The sequence below is a fragment of the Phacochoerus africanus genome, chromosome 14, assembly GCF_016906955.1.
Source record: "Phacochoerus africanus isolate WHEZ1 chromosome 14, ROS_Pafr_v1, whole genome shotgun sequence".
NCBI lineage: Eukaryota > Metazoa > Chordata > Mammalia > Artiodactyla > Suidae > Phacochoerus > Phacochoerus africanus.
The window spans coordinates 24800616-24821107 of NC_062557.1; the positions used below are offsets into that span (position 1 = coordinate 24800616).

Below are 20492 nucleotides of genomic sequence, written 5' to 3' on the forward strand. Positions count from 1 at the left end.
CAAAGCAGTGTCTTTAAACCATAAGCTTTTGAAAGATGCCAACCTTTTACTTTTCTTTCCTTTTTCTTTTTTTTGGAATGGCTTGGGTAAGTAAACTATACAACCAATTAGAAATTCTACATTCAAAATCCTACTCTTTTACTAATTCTGTTACTTCAAGTAATTTCTTTTTTCCTTTTTTAAACTTTTTGATAGATTGTTTATTACAGTTGATTTATAATGTACTGTCAATTTCTGCTAGTAATTACTTAGAGTAATTTCTTATATCTCAGTTCTCTCATCAACAAAAGAACCAAGGCATTTGGTAGACATGGTAAAAGGTCTCTATTACCAAATTGTAAAATGGACCTTGTGGTCACAGCAGAATTCACAAATTAGAGACATTCACTGATACAGAGAATCAGAGAAAACAGAGCTAATTGGAGATGATGTGGGCATAGAGTTTTCTATAAATTATAATGAGAACTTCAGCAAGGCTCACAAACTCAAGAGGGAGCTTGAGGTTGAGTGTTTAATGATAATGTATCTTATATAAGCCACACTATATCTATGATAAAACAATTTGAGGCTGGACTATTGAAGACTGAGTCCCTCCAAGTGGGAATTTTGTAACAAAGCATTAGCATCAAATTGGAATTTTCTTGGCTTTGAAAAGCCATAGTATTACTGGTGTGTAAACTCCCTATTAATTAACTACAGTAAGAGCCGCCACAGGGATAGCTGCCCCTTCCTTTATGAGCTGTTTGTTCCCCTACACTGAGTTTTTTTTTTTTTCTTTTGGAAGATTGGCCCTGGAAGGGGCATCCTTTGAAGCCTGAAGAATCAAAGCTGCTGCAAAGCACTGCTGAGAGTTTCGAAAGAAATATGAAGAAACTACTTTGGACCTGGGGCGATAGGCTGAGATCTTCCCAAACAGGTCAGCAGTTGGTCCATAAAATATTCCCATTGCCAAGGAGGTGGTGACATCTTGTGTAAATCAAAACCTAAAACCCTAAGATATCTCATTTCCATTTTAAATGCATGGGGGTTAAATACGGATACATAGCACTGGAGAAGTCCCTGTGGGATTGATTTTTTTTTTTCCAACTTCTCTGAGTCCTTTGCTGAGCTTGATAAGTAGGACCGCATTTCATTATCAACTCTGCTAGCACCACACTTCAGGGAGACTAGATGAGACTACACAGTGGGAGAGAAGATCCAGCTTCCAAAGAAGAAATGATTCACATGGTGTGATTATAAAAACCCACTTTAGGCCCAACTCATTTTCAACAGAATCATGAAATAAAATTAAATCCCAAGGAAGTGAAATTTCCTGCATCATTTTGCAAATTAAAGAAAAGGAAAAATCATAACGATATCATAAAAAGAAATCAAATAGAAGTTTCAAGGTTTCATTGGTAATGTTTGCATTTTTGTAACATTTAGGGAAAAAAATAATTCCAAACAACATTTTGGAGGCGGTAACTTAAAAAGAAAACATAAGATCATGGTTAGGAGAATCTTTAATTGAATCAGTTGGTGTTATAGAAAAAACATCAGAACAAAGAGTTTGGGTTCTGACAGCTGACCCAGTGCTCTTGCATTTCTCTCCCCTTTGCTCCAGTTTCACTGTAATACAGGAAGTGGAGACAGGGTGGATCTATATCAGAAATAAGAGAAAGCAAGCAAATTAGGGAAAAACCACATCAGGAAGGCCTCATGCCACAAGTTTCTAGAGAGCCACAAATAGATGAATACAGAGAAGCACTCCCCCCCCCCCCATTGGCTTTCTATACGCAGAGAAAATAGTACAGCACTGGGACAAAAGACTAGCTCCAGATCAGCTGAGACTTAAAATCAAGGCCAAAGAAAACGGTGGTAAAATTAAGATAGTAATTTCATATAAATGATCTTTTAACACAATATATGAATTAAGAGCTTCATTTATAGATACATAGAAAAGCTTCTAGTATTAAAAAATTGACACTGAGTTTTTTGAGACCTTCCAAGACAAATTCATTTTTTTTTTCTCAAGACAAATTCATTTTGAGTAGATAATAGAAATGTGCCCAAGAGATAATGATAGTTATAATTCCATCAGGAGTAAAGCAAATTTCAGCAAGCTAACTGCACGGCTGAAGAGTAGTGCTCAGCTTATTATTCTAATAGGTCAGTCCATCCTGAAGGATACAAGCTCAGGTATCTGCCTCTCTCTTAGCTCTCATTTCAAAATTCCTTTTGCTCTCGATAGAACAAGTTATTAAGTTTAAAGAGCTCACTACTGGGAATTTTTAATAAAAAGGTTTGAAAGGAACACATTTATTCATCCAAGCTTTAAAAAAACAAAAAACAAAAACAAAAACCCACTTAGGATTTCCCATTGTGGCTCAGTGGGTTATGAACCCAACTAGTATCCATGAGGACCCAGGTTCAATCCCTAGCCTCTTTGAGTGGGTTAAGATCCAGTGTGGTCATGAGCTATGGTGTAGGTCTCAGATGCTGCTTAGATTTGGTGTTGCTGTGGCTGTGGTGTAGCTTGGATTCTACCCCTAACCTAGGAACTTCCATATGCCAAAGGTGCCGGCCTAAAAAGCAAAAATAAGTAATTAAACAATTAAAATTAAAAAACCCACTTACTAAAAATTATTATACACCCAAGTTATTTATATAAAATATTTATTTTATGAAATCACCAAAGGGAGAAGTTTCTGCCCACTAATACCATGATAATAGAAAACCAAAAGGGATCAATTTAATCTTACAGCTGCTAGCAAATCCAAGATACCCACACAAGTGAAAGAATAAACAAACAATGGGAGGGAAAAAAATATATACATATATGTGTAACTTGGTCCCCATGCTGTACAGCGGACACAATAAATTAATTAAAAAAATAAAAAATAAAAAAGAATAAACAAAATCATCATCATATAAAATTAAAAGGAAAGTTACACATTTCAAGGCTGCCTTGAAAATATAAGAGACTTGGTATAAAATAACATATAACAAAATAATCTTCCTTTCCAGGTTAAGCTAAAAGATCAACAGCAGGTAATATTATATCAATACTACCTGTAGAGCATTTCAGACTAAAAGAGCAAAAAATACAGCCTCTCACCATCCCTACTAAGTGTATCTCCAAAAATATTTAACATGATTATGAAATCCCAACATACACTCACTAAATAACAGAAAATTAGTGCAGGAATTTGGCAGTTGAGAGCCCTAAAGTTGTTGTGGGTTTATATTTTCTTTCTTGGTTAAGAATGAGAGGCAGAGGGGAGTTCCTGTCGTGGCGCAGTGGTTAACGAATCTGACTAGGAACCATGAGGTTGCAGGTTCGGTCCCTGCCCTTGCTCAGTGGGTTAACAATCCGGCATTGCCGTGAGCTGTGGTGTAGGTTGCAGATGCAGCTCGGATCCCGCATTGCTGTGGCTCTGGCGTAGGCCAATGGCTACAGCTCTGATTGGACCCCTAGCCTGGGAACCTCCATATGCCGTGGGAGCGGCCCAAAGAAATAGCAAAAAGACAAAAAAAAAAAAAAAAAGAATGAGAGGCAGAGAAGAATACCCACTGTGGCCCAGTGGGTTAAGAATCTGACTGCAGTGGCTCGGGTGGCTAAGGAGGTGCAGGTTTGATCCCCAGCCCAGTGCAGTGGGTCAAAGGATCCAGGATTGTGGCAGCTGCTGCATAGGCTGCAACTGCGGCCCAGATTTAATCCCTGGCCTGGGAATGTCCATGTGCTGTGGGTGTGGCCATTTAAAAAAAAAAAAAATGACAGGTAGAGAGAAACAGAACTGAAAAAGGAAGAAAGGAATTTTTAACCTTTGAGATGTGGTCAAATTATTGCTATGACATTTGAGCCTTTTCAGAGCTCTTGAAACTTAGATGGATTGCACAAGTACCTACCAGTCTTTTTTTTTTTTTTTTTCTTTCATTAGCTCTGAAACTCCGGTGTAAATAGCAAAATGAACAACAGAAAGGAATGTTAGGAGCAAATATCTAAACTTGTAAGTAACACAAATGTACCAACACATTCCACATTACTTCTCTTGATAAACATACTCACTTGAATGTGTTTTGTTTGGGGGTTTTAAGCTCAGTCATCAGCACATAGGAAAAGTAAAACTCTCTGTGGTAATGGGAATGCTATTTACATTATACCACTTTGAAAATCTTGCTCCCATAAGTTATATCAGACTAACTCCTCGTCTTTCTTTCTATAATACAAAGACACAAGAACAATATAGTCTTAGACTAAATCTTGTTTTAAAGCTAAATGCATGTTAAGCTGACAAGGAAAACCTGAAGTTCCCAAAGAGAACTGGAATTATTTTTATGGTATTTATACTAACATATCATGTTTCATGCAGAGCTATATGCTAACCACCTACAATGAGACATGTTCAAGACATTCTTTCAGCCTGTACTTTAAATGTCCTGTGGTTTGCAGGGTTTGTGCCATAACCCTGTTACAGTAAGTTATTTCTTTATTTCTTTCTCAATATGCTATTAATCTACCTGTCTCTTTTTGGAACTCCTTTAAGTTTCATAACAGGAAACAATACTCCAAGTTTGTTTCCATTGGCTCTGGCCTTCACGTCCAACAGTGAGCATAAATGACTAACTGTTCCAAAATGAGCCATGGAAAGGGAATTTATCCCTACCTCAGCAGTAAAAATATTCTATTTTCTTCATCCCCTCCCCCACACCCAACATATTCTTGCTGTCTGATGGCCTCCCCTGAATCAAACTTAAGAAATGCTCAACTGTTTCTGCAAATGCCTAAGAACACGATCTGACGTCTGAATGTAGATCATGTCTGCTTCATTCCAGGTGTCTCACATCTGGCACTGGTCCTGCAGTGACCTCTGTAATAAAACAGGAGGATCCTCTACCTCGCTTTCATCCTAATCATTCTCTAAAGAGCTCAGTGGAAATTTGGACTCAGAATGTGAAAGCCGTTAGTTTTTAGGGCACTTCGACGAAGAGCAATGAACATCACAGCTCAGGACGTCAAATACCACAACAGGACTTCATTTCCTTGGAATCACAGAAATTGCCATCCGTTTTTTATTTTATCTAACATGGAAAACATTATCTTTTTTTTTTTTGTCTTTTGTCTTTTTGTTGTTGTTGTTGTTGTTGTTGTTGTTGCTATTTCTTGGGCCACTCCCGCGGCATATGGAGGTTCCCAGGCTAGGGGTTGAATCGGAGCTGTAGCCCCCAGCCTACACCAGAGCCACAGCAACGCGGGATCCGAGCCGCGTCTGCAACCTACACCACAGCTCATGGCAACGCCGGATCCTTAACCCACTGAGCAAGGGCAGGGACCGAACCCGCAACCTCATGGTTCCTAGTCGGTCGGATTCGTTAACCACTGCGCCACGACGGGAACTCCGGAAAACATTATCTTTCATGGGTAACACTTTTAAGCCAAAAAAGAAAAAAAAAAAAACTGTAAGACAGAACTACAGATACAATTTTAAGTCTGAGACAAGAGAGAATAGCAAAGCTACCTGTACTGAAAAAAAGATGAGCACTTGGAGGACATCCATGACTCGACACAACTATCATTTCCTAGGGTCAGTCGCTCTAGGTAACAGAAAGGTGGCAAGTGGCACATAACAGCTATAATGGAGTCAGATGCTTTAACTTACAGCAGGTCCACAGCCATGGCAAACAGCACTGAATTCTGAGCCACCATAAAAATTAGGGCCAAGCCCCTAGAGTTTACTAAAGACACAACAAAGATGGAATGGGAAATTTGGGGGGAAATATACGTAATTATGGTGTTTATATTTATCTAGTGGCTTTCCTAGATTATCCTGCTAGAGATTTCTTACCTGCCTTCCACATAAGCCCTAACATGCCAAATTAATAGATTAGTTCCTATCCTTCCCCACAAATTTGTCAGACCTCTAAAATTTTATTTCTTTAATATGACTGAAGATAAAAAAAAAAAAACTTTAGGAGTTCCCGTCGTGGCGCAGTGGTTAACGAATCCAACTAGGAACCATGAGGTTGCGGGTTCGGTCCCTGCCCTTGCTCAGTGGGTTAACAATCCGGCGTTGCCGTGAGCTGTGGTGTAGGTTGCAGACGCGGCTCGGATCCCCCGTTGCTGTGGCTCTGGCGTAGGCCGGTGGCTACAGCTCCGATTCAACCCCTAGCCTAGGAACCTCCATATGCCGCGGGAGCGGCCCAAGAAATAGCAACAACAACAACAACGAAAAAAAAAAAAACTTTAAAGTGACTCTTGGAGTTCCCATCGTGGCACAGGGGAAACAAATCCGACTAGGAACCATGAGGTTTTGGGTTCGATCTCTGGCCTCACTCAGTGGGTTAAGGATCCTGGCATTGCCATGAGCTGTGGTGTAGGTCACAGATGCAGCTCGGATCTGGCGTTGCTGTGGCTCTGGCGTAGGCCGGCAGCTGTAGCTCCGACTGGACCCCTAGCCTGGGAGCCTCCGTATGTCGGGAATGTGGCCCTCAAAAGACCAAAGAACTTCCTACAAGTTCTTTTGTAGGAACGCACCCATGGCTTATGGAGGTTCCAGTCCGAGCTACAGCTGCCTGCCTACACCCCAGCCACAGCAAATCAGATCTGAGCCACATCTGTGACCTACACCACAGCTCAAGGCAACGCCGGATCCTTAACCCACTAAGAGAGGCCAGGGATCGAACCTGCAACCTCATGGTTCCTAGTTGGATTTGTTTCCTCTGCGCCACGATGGGAACTCCTCAATAATTCTTTTGATGTTACTTGGCAATTTGCCATATACATTTAACTCTCAAGTTTGATGACTCCAAATTTCTCTTCATACCTCGCCTGTGTGAGAGATACAACTTCCACACACAAAAAAGTAGACAAGCTGTCAGTGTTTTCAAACCAAGTGGTATCAATACGTATAAGTACATAACATCAATGGGCCATAAATGGGACTACAGACGCAATGTGGCTGCAAAGAAGATTCAGCACAACAAGGGTTACATTAACAGGGTGATGACTGAATGGGTAAATGTAAGACAATTTCAAACAGATTGCCAAAAGAAAGCCTCATTTTTCCATTTTCTTGTACAGTATCTAATTTCTGGCTCCTCATTTCCTCCCGATCTGATAATTATGAAATTCTAAATAAAGTGTCATCTTTCTTGCAACAAATCAATGAACAGAAAGCTCCCATCAACAATGCAGATGTTTCCTAAAACTCCTGCTGATTATTTCCTGAATGTCTATCCCACAAACCACACAGCAAGTTCTTTGAGAATAAGGAACACTCTCTATCTCATAACAAATACAGCTTCTATGTGTGCGTGCATGGGTGCGTGTGTATGGATATGTGTGTATGCACTTAAAAAGAGGACTAAGAAATAATATGTAAGTGATAACAGTGAGTCACCACAAAGATCACCTTTTATTACCAATTTCAGATTGAAATGTAGCCCTTTTCCAAAGGCAGTGGGACAAATAGGGAAAAGGAGACTCCCTCCTCATTGAATATTTGTCTCTACAGATGCAGTAAGATTTTTTTACATTCCTTATCACAGATTTATACCATTAACACCACCACCTACACAATTATATGTAAGGCATCTCTACATATACAATTTAAAATAATCCCACCTTTATCCCTCATGCCATCCTTATAATAACGCTATAATACAAAGTTCAACTTTGTATTTTAAAAAAGCAAGGAGTTTCCTTCATGGCTCAGTGGTTAACAATCCTGACTAGGACCCATGAGGATGCGGGTTCAATCCCTGGCCTCACTCAGTGGGTTAAGAATCTGGCGTTGCCCTGAGCTGTGGTGTAGGTTGCAGGGAAGATTAGATCCAGCATTGCTGTGGCAGTGGTATAGGCCGACAGCTACAGTTCCGATTCCACAACTAGCCTGGGACTTTCCATATGCCGCGGGTGCAGCCCTAAAAAGTAAAAAAATAAAAAAATAAATAAATAAAAATAAAAAATAAAATTCTATGGGTTACTAACTAAGCCTTCAGGTATGCAACTAACCCTAAACATATCTACTAATAAAGTAACATTATGGGGAGGTTTGTTTTAAACACTCTTCCAGGTCCCCCAAAATTATAGATATTCTCACTTTTGCAAAAAGCTCACACCTTCTGCATTCTGTTTGTTTCAATTATTCAGGGCAACCCAAGCTGATAATTACACAGTCCCCAGTTGCTGAGTAAAAGTGATGCTTAATTAGCCAGCAGGAAAGATCGATTAAGATCCAGCAGGGCATCTTGTGAGGTTCTCTCACATTCCTGGAGGGAATATATTCTGGCTGTGCCCTTAGAAAGGATAAAGTTCCCTGCTCCTAAGGAGTTTCGATGAGCTTTCTAAAGTTGACGCTAAGATCGATTAGCCATACAAATTAAATCCCAGTCATAACCCTGCTGAAGCTCTCCCTTTACTAAGAGTCCTCAGTTCAAACATTCTGAATCACATCGCCACCAGGTTGGAAAAGGCTTAAAATAGTACTCACTTATCCTCAACTCTCATTCAGTTATCACATTTCAAGCAAGAGGTGGTCGGGAAACATATTATAAAGGAAAAATTTTATTTTTTTTCTCCCTCAAGCAAGTGTATGCATCTGACAGGTGCTCACATTATAAAAGGCATGAATTATGTCAGGAGAGGGAGTGGGATGGATTGAGAATTTGGGGTTAATAGATGCAAACTATTGCCTTTGGAATGGGTAAGCAATGAGATCCTGCTGAATAGCACTGGGAACTATATCTAGTCATTTATGATGGAGCATGATAATGTGAGAAAAAACAATGTATACATGCATGTGTGACCGGGTCACCATGCTGTACAGCAGAAAATTGACAGAACACTGTAAACCAGCTATAATGGAAAAAATAAAAATCATTATAAAAATTTTAAAAAACAACAAAAAAACCTTCATGAGCATGATATTCCAAACAGTCTAAGACTAAAACATTCTAATAAGGTCAGAGAGTCAACTGGATAAGTCTGGTTTAAATTTTATATTAGGGAAGGAGATGTGGATGCAAAATCAAGACCAAAAATCATTATAAAAATTATCTCATACTGCTTAACATCTCCCCCTTTAGGAATCTGGACAAGCATAAATATTTAGCTTTTCAAACATTTTGTGCAAGTGTTCAAGAACAAACATAACAATCCAAAGCTAAAAGCAGAATAGTTTTCTTAACATGCATAATTACAAAATACTTCCATCCTGGCAAACTAACTACCCTAACAATGCCTGCCTACCTCCAACTCAATTCAGTAAACATTTACTAAGCCTTTACCAAGTATAAAGAAATATGATAGGTATGTCTTAGCTTGCTAATTTATATACAATTGAAATAGATATTACTGATTATAAATTGTTTTAAAGCTTATGGAGAAGAATAATGAAGCCAGTTTACAAACCTAGATTTGATTTGCTGAAAGCCCCGTAGAATATGGTCTCTGTGGTCCCTTGCAAGAGCACTGAGGTTCTCATTCCGCAAACCTTCTGCCAGGAACTCCTCAGCATCTAAAACAAACAAACAAAAAAAGTCACTATAAAACTCCCAGAGGAAAACACAGGCAGAACACTCTTTGACATAAATCACAGCAACATCTTGTTTGATCCACCTCCTAGAATAATGACAATAAAGACACAAATAAACCAATGGGACCTAATCAAACTCAAAAACTTTTGCACAGCCAAGGAAACCATAAAAAAACAAAAAGACAACCTACCAAATGGGAGAAAATCTTTGCCAATGATGCAACAGACAAGGGTCTAATCTCCAAAATATACAAACAACGCATGCAACTCAACAGCAAAAAAAACCCAACCCAACTGAAAAACAAGCAGAAGACCTAAATAGACATTTCTCTAAAGAAGACATACGGATGGCCAACACACATATGAAAAAATGCTCAATATCACTAATTATTAGAGAAATGCAAATCAAAACTACAATGAGATACCACCTCACTCACAACAGTCAGAATGGCCATCATTAACAAGGCAACAAATAACAAATGCTGGAGAGGGTGTGGAGAAAAAGGTACCTTCCTCCACTGTTGGTGGGAATGTAAATTGGTACAACCACTATGGGAAACAGTATGGAGGTGCCTCAGAAAACTAAATATAGAACTACCATATGAGCCATCAATTCCACTGCTGGACACATATCCGGACAAAACTTTCATTGAAAAAGATACATGCACCCCTATTTTCATAGCAGCACTATTCACAATAGCCCAGACAGGGAAACAACCTAAATGTCCATCAACAGATGAATGGATTAAGAAGATGTGGTACATACATACAATGGAATATTACTCAGCCATAAAAAAAGACAAGCTAATGCCATTTGCAGCAATATAGATGGATGTAGGGACTTTCATACTAAATGAAGAAAGCCAGAAAGAGAAAGACAAATACCATATGATATCACTTATTTGTAGAATCTAAAATATGGGAACAGATGATCCTATCTAAAAATAACAAACAGGAGTTCCCGTGGTGGCTCAGTGGTTAAGGAACCATGAGGTTGTGAGTTTGATCCCTGGCCTCGCTCAGTGGGTTAAGGATCCGGCTTGCCGTGAGCTGTGGTGTAGGTCGTAGATGCAGCTCAGATCCCACATTGCTGTGGCTGTGGTGTAGGCAGGCGGCTACAGCTCCGATTGGACCCCTAGCCTGGGAATCTCCATATGCCGTGAGAAGTGGCCCTAGAAAAGGCAAAAAGACAAAAAAATTTAAAAAAAAATAACAAACAAACAAAAAACAGAAACAAGAAGAGCAGACTTGGGGTTCCTGAGGAGGGGAAGAGGAGAGAGTGGGATCGATGGGCATTTTGGGGTTTTGGGGATGCAAACTTTTATATTTAGAATAGATGGGCAATGGGATCCTACTGTACAGCACAGGGAAATGCATGTGATTGGGTCACTTTGTGGTACAACAGAACTTGACGAAACATTGTGAATCAACTACACTTTAATAATAATAATTTAAAAAGAAAACAAAAAATTAATAAATAAAAGAAAAAGAAAGTTCATCAACGGAAAAGAAAAAATACTAAGGAATATGAAAGACTAAGAAATGAGAACTATTTTCTCCTTAAAAACTTTAAAGTTGCAGAACAAGGTGAAGTAATTAATGCCACAGAAGTGCACACTTAATAGTGATTAGATGGTAAATTTTATGTTACATATAGTTCACTAGAATAAAAAATAAATAAAAATGTATATGTACCTGTAAGTGACACTTTCTGATAATCCAAGACCTTGGTATGAATTTAGAAAGGTAATGGATATAGTAACCACAAGAAATAACTATTTTCTTTCTTTTCTTTTTTCCTTTTTTTTTCTTTTTGCCTTTTCTAGGGCCGCACCCACGGCGTATGGAGGTTCCCAGGCTAGGGGTCTAACTGGATGGAGCAGTAGCTGCTGGCCTACACCAGAGCTCACAGCAACACCGGATCCTTAATCCACTGAGAGAGGCCAGGGATAGAACCCGCAACCTCATGGTTCCTAGTAGGATTCATTAACCACTGAGCCACAATGGTAACTCCAGAAATAACTATTTTCTAAACCATCTTAAAGAAACGTTTAAATATTAATTAACACCCAGGCAGAGAAGAGACCGTCAGTTTCAAAAATATATAAACATTACTAACAAGTAACAGATGGTCACAGGCCAACAGAAACTATAGAGAAATACTAATGAACAGAATTTAAATTTAAAATAGAGCTGAGGAGTTCCCATTGTGGCTCAATGGTTAATGAATCGGACTAGGAACCATTAGGTTGTGGGTTCGATCCCTCGCCTCGCTCAGTGGGTTAAGGATCTGGCGTTGCTGTGAGCTGTGGTGTAGGTCACAAAGAGGCTTGGATCTGATGTTGCTGTGGCTCTGGCGTAGGCCAGCAGCTACAGCTCTGATTAGACCCCTAGCCTGGGAACCTCCATATGCCGTGGGTGCAACCCTGGAAAAGACAAAAACAAACAAACAAAATAAAATAAAATAAAATAGAGCTGAAACACAAAATCAAGAACAAAAAGGGCAGGCATTTGGAGAAAAAAAATTAATTAGCATATGCATCATCAATGAAAATGACAATGCAACTGGGTGAAGGAAACCACATGGAAAAGAAAAAAAAGTGTCCAAGAGAAGGAAACTGCCATTAATGTGAGCATACATTATAAAATAGAGACATGATAGAAATATATAATATGAAACAAATCATACTATGTTGAAAGAAACTGGAGAGGACTTTAACGAATCTTCAAAGACAAAATACATTGATAATGATTATAATGGCCAAAAATGATAGCTACACACCTAATTATGCATAGAAGGGTTATCATACCAAAAAAGCATATAAATAATACAGTTAAAATTTTTCATCTCCAAAAATAGTGCCTGTAATATGAAACTGTATTATGTATATATATCATACGAATACTGTTATGAACTTATACACTTGGGTTACATAAGTACACTTAAAAATTTGTTTTACATTCACACCACCGAATGGCATCAAGCAAAAAAATCCTAGATAGCCAGCACCAGGACTTCTGATGGGGCATAAAGTTCTGGAAACAAAAATTTTGCAGAGGACCACCACAACTTCTAAGACCTGCATCACATCTATTGCATATGTCATTTGCTAGGTTATTCAAAAGTCCTCTGAAGGCTAAATAATGAGGAAAAGAGAAGCTGACGGAAAAGGTAAAAAAAAAATGCTATCCAAAATTCAATTAATATAATACACCGTATTAATGGATAAAGGACAAAGACCACATGATCATCTTAATAGATACAGAAAAAGCATCAACAAAATTCAACCACACCTCATGACAGAAAACACTCAACAAACCGGGAACAGAAGGAAAGGTCCTCAGCCTGATAAAGACCACCTACAAAAAACCCACTAACATCACACTTAAACCATGTGTGAAAATTAATAAACCAAATCATCATTTTAAATAAAGCCAGGATGCCAGAAGAGGGAGCTCTCATGCCCTACCCATCGATGTCAATTGTAGACCCAACAGGAAGAGATGTACCTTTGCATCTCCAACAGGAAGAAAGTGGCTTATTTTACTACCCAGCAGGAAGAAGGAGAATTTTCTCCTTGACCTCCAAGAGTCTAGTCACTGAGAGACTGCTATTTGACTCAGCCAATGAAAAGCCATTACACTTCGAACTCCCAGTTTCCTCCAGGGAGCTCTTTGTTTATAATAGCCCCTCCCAATTCCTTATCCTCTATAAAAGAAAGTTCCTTTCTTTTGGTCTCTGGACTTGCCTGTGGATCACCATAGATTGCAAGTTCTGAAATGCAAATCTTTGTTGCTCCCAAGTAAAACCTTTTTTTTTTTTTTTGGTAAAATAACTGGTTGTTTCATTGTTTTAGGTCCACAAGTAAAAGACTAAATGCTTTCCCCCTATTTCTAAAACAAGATGTCTGCTCTCACTACTTAAGCTCAGCATTGTACTGGTGCTAGCCAGGGCAATTATGCAAGAAAATGAAATGAAAAGAGTCCAAATTAGAAAGGAAGAAGTAAAACTATCTCTATTTGCAGATGACATAATCTTATATATAGAAAACACTAAAGAAACCACTGAAAAATATTAGAACTAATAAATGAGTTCAGTAAGTTTGACAAGGTTAATATACAAAAATCAGTTGTGTTCTATATAATAGCAATGAATAAACCAAAATTAAATTATGAAAATTCCATTTAAGATAACATAAAACAGAATTAAATACTTAGAAATAAATTTAGCAAGAGAAGCATAAAACTTAAACTCTGAAAACTACAAAATACTACTGAAAGAAATCAAAGACCTAAATAAATGGAAAGACATCCCATGTTTATATATGAGACTTACTACTGTCATTATGGGAATATTCCACAAATTAATTTACGGATTTCTATAAAAATCTCATCTGGCTGCTGCTGCTTCTTTTTTTTTTTTTTTTTGGTTGCTGAAATTGACAAGCTAATTCTACAATTCATTTGGAAATCCAAGGGACCCAGAATAGCCAAAAGAGTTCTGAAAAAGAAGGACAAATCTGAGGAGTTTTCACTGCGCCACGACGGGAACTCCCCATAGCAGCATTATTTTTAATAGCCAATTTGTGGAAAAAACCCAAATGTCCATCAACCAATGAACAGATAAATAAAATGTGGCATATCTATACAATGGAATATTATTCAATAATAAAAATGAAATGTTGATATAGGCTGCAATACAAATAAATCTGTGAAATCATAATTTCTCCAAGTAAAAGAAACCAGTCTCAAGGGTCACATATTGCGTAATTCCATTTACATGAAATAGACAGAATAAGCAAAAATCTATAGAAACAGAGTATATTAGTGGATGCTTAGGGGCTGTGGGAGAGAGGGAGGCATATTGGAAAGACTAAAGGGGTTCAAGTTTTATTTGGGCATGATGAAAATGTTCCTAAATTTACTGTGGTGATGATTGCACAATTCTGTGAAGACTATACTAAAAGCCATTGGATTTTATGCTTTAAAAGGGGAGGCTGGGAGTTCCCCTGTGCCTCAGTGGTAATGAACCTGACTAGTAGGCATGAGATGGCAGGTTCAATCCCTGGCATTAAGGATCCGGCATTGCCGTGAGCTGTGGTGTAGGTCGCAGGTGCAGCTCAGATCCCGCGTCGCTGTGGCTGTCATGTAGGCAGCTGTTCTCCAATTCGGCCCCTAGCCTGGGAACTTTTCATATGCCACGGGTGTGGCCCGAAAAAGACAGAAAAAAAAATGGGTAGGCTGTACGGTATAAGAACTATATCTCAATGAAGCTGTTAAAAAATACAAATGAAGGAATGTATGACTGAATGACGACATCTCCACATATCCTCCTGAACTTTCAAAATGGAAGGAAAATGAAAACATCCCTCAAACACGCAGACAGAAAAAAATAAGTAGTCTACAAAACAACACAGTCAAAACGGCCTCTCCACAACATAAGCACCAGAGGATGAATGTTTTACAGCGTTTTAAAGGAAAAAAATGCTGCACTCAGGAATTCTAAATATAGTCAAGGAGACCAGCAAAACATTTTTAAACAGTGTGGCTCTGAATTTCTACCACTTACATTCTTTCCTGATGAAAATCTTTTCAAGGATACATTAATCAACAGAGAGAAAGTAGTAGTGATGAAATTCAAAACAGCAAAATCAGTTAAATCTAGATAATTGTGGTTAAGTATGGTTTAAAACCTATTTTAAAAATTAATTCTCAATTAAGACATTTGTTTAAAAAATGTAATAAGTATCTGAATTCCAGTTAGGAAAGGAATAGAGAGGAAGAAAAACATGCTCAATTACTCATTTACGTAAGGCTAATGGATACTATTCCATCCTGGACAATGATAATTAAAGCAAATGCATTAACCATGATTTTTCAAAACAATAATGTAATAAAAGTAGAACATATGATTTTTTAAATATTCAATATAATAAAATATAGAAAAAGGAGAAGGACTTAGAATAAAAAATAACTCATAAAATAAGATGATCATTGATATCACTGATGATAATTGTGAAAACTTAGACTCCCTTATTAAAAATAAGTTATAAGGACAGTACAAGGAGTATAGCCAATAAAAATAACTATGAATAGGGTATAACCTAAAAAAATTTTGAATCACTACATTGTATACCTAGATAATATTATAAATCTACTATACTTCAACTTAAAAAAGAAAAAAAAATTAACAGAAATAAGTGGGGAAAAAAAGCAGGAGCTCCTGTTGTGGCTCAGCAGGTTAAGAACTGAAAATTGTTTCTGTGGGGATGCAGGTTGCTCAGTGGGTTAAGGATCTGGCGTTGCTGTGAGCTGCTGTGCAGGTGGCAGATGCAGGTTGGATCCAGTGTTGCTGTGGCTGTGGTGCATGCCTCAGCTGCAGCTCTGATTTGACTCCTAGCCTGTGAACTTCCATAGGCTGCAGGTGCAGTGGTAAAAAGAAAAAAAAAAAGGAAAGTATTTCAGACTATGTCAAAAGATACAATTAATTTAGTTACTGTTTAAAAGATACCCGCCTGAGAGTTCCCACTGTGGCATAGCAGAAACAAATCGGACTAGTATCCATGAGGATGCAGGCTTGAGCCTGGCCTCCCTCAGTGGCCTTAGGATCCAGTTGCCATGAGCTATATGTAGTGTGGGTTGCAGACACGGCTTGGATCTGGGGTTGTGTTGCTGTGGCTGTGATGTAGGCCAGCAGCTACAGCTCTACTTGAGCCCCTAGCCTGGGAATTTCCATATGTTGCGAGTGAAGCCCTAAAAAGTAAACAATAAAAAAAGACATCCACCTGAAATAAAATGAAGCTCAAGTTAAAAGGAGACGTGCAAAACACCTTAAGCAAATGTTCTTAAAAAGTAAGAATAGCGGAGTTCCTGTTGTGGCGCAGTGGTTAATGAATCCGACTAGGAACCATGAGGTTGAGGGTTCGATCCCTGCCCTTGCTCAGTGGGTTAAGGATCCAGCGTTGCTGCGAGCTGTGGTGTGGGTTGCAGATGCGGCTCGGATCCCGCGTTGCTGTGGCTCTGGCGTAGGCCGGCGGCTACAGCTCCGATTCGACCCCTAGCCTGGGAACCTCCATATGCCGTGGGAGCGGCCCAAGAAATAGCAAGAAGACAAAAAAAAAAAGAAAAAAAAAGTAAGAACAGCAATAATTCTTATCAAAGTAGAACTCAAACAGGGCAACAGAGTCATTTTATTTTATATAAAGTACAATCCATAAGAGAAATGGCCTATTATGTGCTAAACAGCATAGTGCTAAAATATATGCAGTGAAAACTGAGAGAAATATACATAGAAATTATGGAAAAAACTGTAATGTACAGACCAAGTGCAGTTACATCCAATAGAAACAATTACACATGTAATTTAATTTTTTTTTCTTCTTTTTCTTTTTAGGGATGCACCTGCAGCATACAGAGGTTCCCAGGCTAGGGGCTGAATCAGAACTACAGCTGCCAGTCTACTCCACAGATCATAGAGACAACAGATCCTTAACCCACTGAGTAAGGTGAGTCCTCCTGGTTACCAGTCAGGTTTGTTAACCACTGAGCCACGATGGGAACTTTATAATTTAAATTTTCCTAGCAGCCTCATTTCAAAAGCTACCCCAAGAAGAGATGAAATTAATTCTTGTGGTATATAATTAATTTAACTCAATAGACCAAAAATATTATCATTTCAATATGTAATAAAAATAAAAAATATTATTGCACTATTTCACCTGTTTTTGTATTCTATCTTCAAAACCCTGTGTGCATTTTATACTTAAAAACACATGTCAAGTTAGACTAGTCACATTTCAAATGCTCCATAATCACATGTGGAGAACAGCTACTACATTGGATAGTGCAGATACAGAGGATTTAAGTAATATAATTAGTAAGATAGATGATAGAAGTGAACTAAACTCTGTAACCAAAAAGTAAGATAGCTGGCATGGAAAATTTTTAAAAATTCATTAAACATTGGGTTACCAAAAAAATCAGTAATTTCTTGAAAACTCAAAATTAGAAAGATCTTATTTTATGACCACAAAAAAATAAAATCACAACTTAATACGTAAAAGAGTAAACAAATCTCTCCACACTTAGTCATTGAAAACACACTCCTACATATATTGTGGGTCAAAGAGGAGACTCAAAACTGTAATTACCACCTATTGGGAAAATAGCCTATGAGAAATATTATAAGATATGACCAACATTGTACAGGGTGACAAATTCATAGACCTCAATATTTCCAATATTAAATAAGAAAGAAAAGAAATACAGTAAGCACCAAATCCAAAAAATCAGAAAAGAGCTATAAAACTAGCCTATGGAAAACAGGAGGAAGGAAACAATAAAGATAAAAGTAGAATTACTAAATCAGAACAGTGGTGATTGTCTAACAGTGTTCTCTGGAGTCATAGTGTCTGATAAGAAAGAGAAGGAGTTTCAGGGGGACGGGGGTGGGGAGGGCTGTCAAGTGAGTGAGAATCTGGGAAACTCCCTTCCTTCCCCTCACTTTCCTCCCCTTTGCTTTAATCACAAGTGCTTGGCTTTTATCTATTTATACACTGGGATTTCACATAACATTTTAATTTTGAAAAGGGTTCCATAGCACGACTTAGTCATTAAAAACCACTGAACTTTAAAATAGTGAGAAAAATATACAGAAACGCTAAATAGCAAAAGAGCTGGGATTCTTCAGAGGTGAGGGGGAAATCCAATAAACTGATCAGTGATTAGCAAATGTAATCAAGGAAAAAGGAGAGAAAGTACAAATATATAGAAATGAAGCAGAATAAAAAGAAGCGACAACAGGAGTTCCCGTCGTGGTGCAGCAGAAACGAATCTGACTAGGAACCATGACGTTTCGGGTTTGATTGCTGGCCTCACTCAGTGGGTCAAGGATCTGGCGTTGCCGTGAGCTGTGGTGTGGGTCAAAGACGTGGCTTGGATCCTGCGTTGCTGTGGCTGTAGCTTAGGTCAGCAGCTGTATCTCTGATTAGACCCCTAGCCTGGGAACCTCCATATGCTGTGGGTCTGCCTCAAAAAAGCCAAAAAGTAAAAAATAAATAAAAATAAAAATAACAGCTCTAAAAAGCAAAAATATAAAAAAATAAAATAAAAAAGCAACAAAAAATTTAAAAGATAATGAAATATTTGCTAAGTTAGTGAGATTTCAAGTTACTTTAATTTTCTTCTTTGTGCTTTAATGTATATTTGAATTTTACGATAGTGAGTTTCATTTTTCCCCTTTAAAGACTATTTTCAAAAATAAAGTATCATGTAAACAAAATAAAATGCCACGCAAATAAATGTGAAAATCTCAGTGAACATTTCTGAGAAAAATATAAATTTCTAAAACTGAATTGAGAAATGGAAAACTTGAGTCCAGAATAGGTTAAAAACAAGGAGGAAAGAAAAAAGCATTGCTAACACATTTTTTTAAAGTTCAGATTCACATAGTTTTATAGATGTTTTTCAAACTTTTAAGTAATAAACAATTCTCATTCTATATAAACTATCCCAGAGCATAGAAAAAGAAAGAAATTTCTCAAACCATTTTCTATAAGTTAGCAAAACCATAGTTTTAAAAGAGCAAAAAAGGAGTCACTTTTAAGCTAAAATATACAAAAATCCTACATAAAATACCAGTAGATCAAACTTAGTGGTATATTAAAAAATAATATAGATTATCCTGGGAATATAAAGATGTTTCAATATTATCAATGTATTATATATTTATTTAATAGGTTAAAAGAGGAGTTTACATAAGCCTCTTGGAATATAACAAAACCTCCTCTGATTATATTTATTTATTTACTTGTTTGTTTGTTTGTTTTAATGAATTTTTTTTTGGTCTTTTGTCTTTTTAGGGCCACACCCACAGCATATGGGGTCTAATTGGAGCTGTAGCCACCGGACTATGGCAGAGCCACAGCAATGCGGGATCCGAGAGGCACCTGTGACCTACACCACAGCTCATGGCAATGCCAGATCCTTAACCCACTGAGTGAGGCCAGGGATTGAACCTGAAAGCTCATGGAGGCTAGCTGGATTCGTTTCAGCTGTGCCACGACAGGAACTCCTCCTCTGATGATATTTATTATCTATTGGTAACAAAACTATATTAGATAGAAGCAAATCAATAGCTTTCTGGGTAATAGCAGAGGCACCACACAGTAGCCAAGAGAAGGCAGAAATTAGAGGGGATTTGATCCTTCAAAGAAAGGAGCTGCAGGGTGAGACTTGTATTTATATAGCTTTTCACATAAAGGCATTCCCTTCACGTTGTGGGGTGGAGTGGCTGGGGAGTACCTTTAGGCAAAAAGCTTAGTGGACTGGGAAAACATCAAATGCCATAACTTACATCTATGTGAAGTCTGAGAAGAAAATGTGCCAAGAGAATTAATGAGAACATTCCCAAATTTGGTGAAAACTATCAATTTACAAATTCAAGAACTCAGTGGACCTCAAGTAGGATAAATATAAAAAAGCTAAACACAGGCAAACTGTAGCCAAGCTGCTGAAAACCGAAAGATAAAGAGGATTGCAAAGAAGCCAGAGAAAATGACCCATTACACAGAAGAATAATGATAGAGTTGACTTTTCATCAAAATAATGGCAGTCAGAAGATTCTAGAATGACAAATTTAGTGTGCTAAAAAGAAAAAAAAAAAAAAAAAAAACCCTTTTCAACCCAGAATTTTATATCCAGTGACAATAGCTGTCTAACATGAAGGTGAAAGAAAAGACACTTTTCAGATAAACAAAAAATGAGAAAATTTTTTGCTAAGAAACCTGCTCTTAAAAAAAAAAATTAAATAAAATTCATGAAGCTGAAGGGAACTGACTTCAAAGGAAACTCAGGTCTAGAATAGTTAACAAAATGCTACATATGTGGATAAGTATAAAATATTATTGAGTTCCCACTGTGGCACAGTGGGTGAAGGATCCAGCATTGCTGCAGCTGTGAGTGTAGGTTACAGCTGCA

General features: G+C 37.8%; 1 protein-coding gene across 1 annotated transcript in view; it reads right to left on the reverse strand.

The window, feature by feature from the left end:
- Window positions 1-20492, reverse strand: part of SKAP1 (src kinase associated phosphoprotein 1) — a 308294-nt gene that overhangs the window by 252668 nt on the left and 35134 nt on the right. Inside the window, exon 2 of the mRNA XM_047758216.1 lies at window positions 9392-9497. Coding sequence (XP_047614172.1) covers window positions 9392-9497 — 106 coding nt within the window. The remainder of the gene's footprint in view (window positions 1-9391; window positions 9498-20492) is intronic.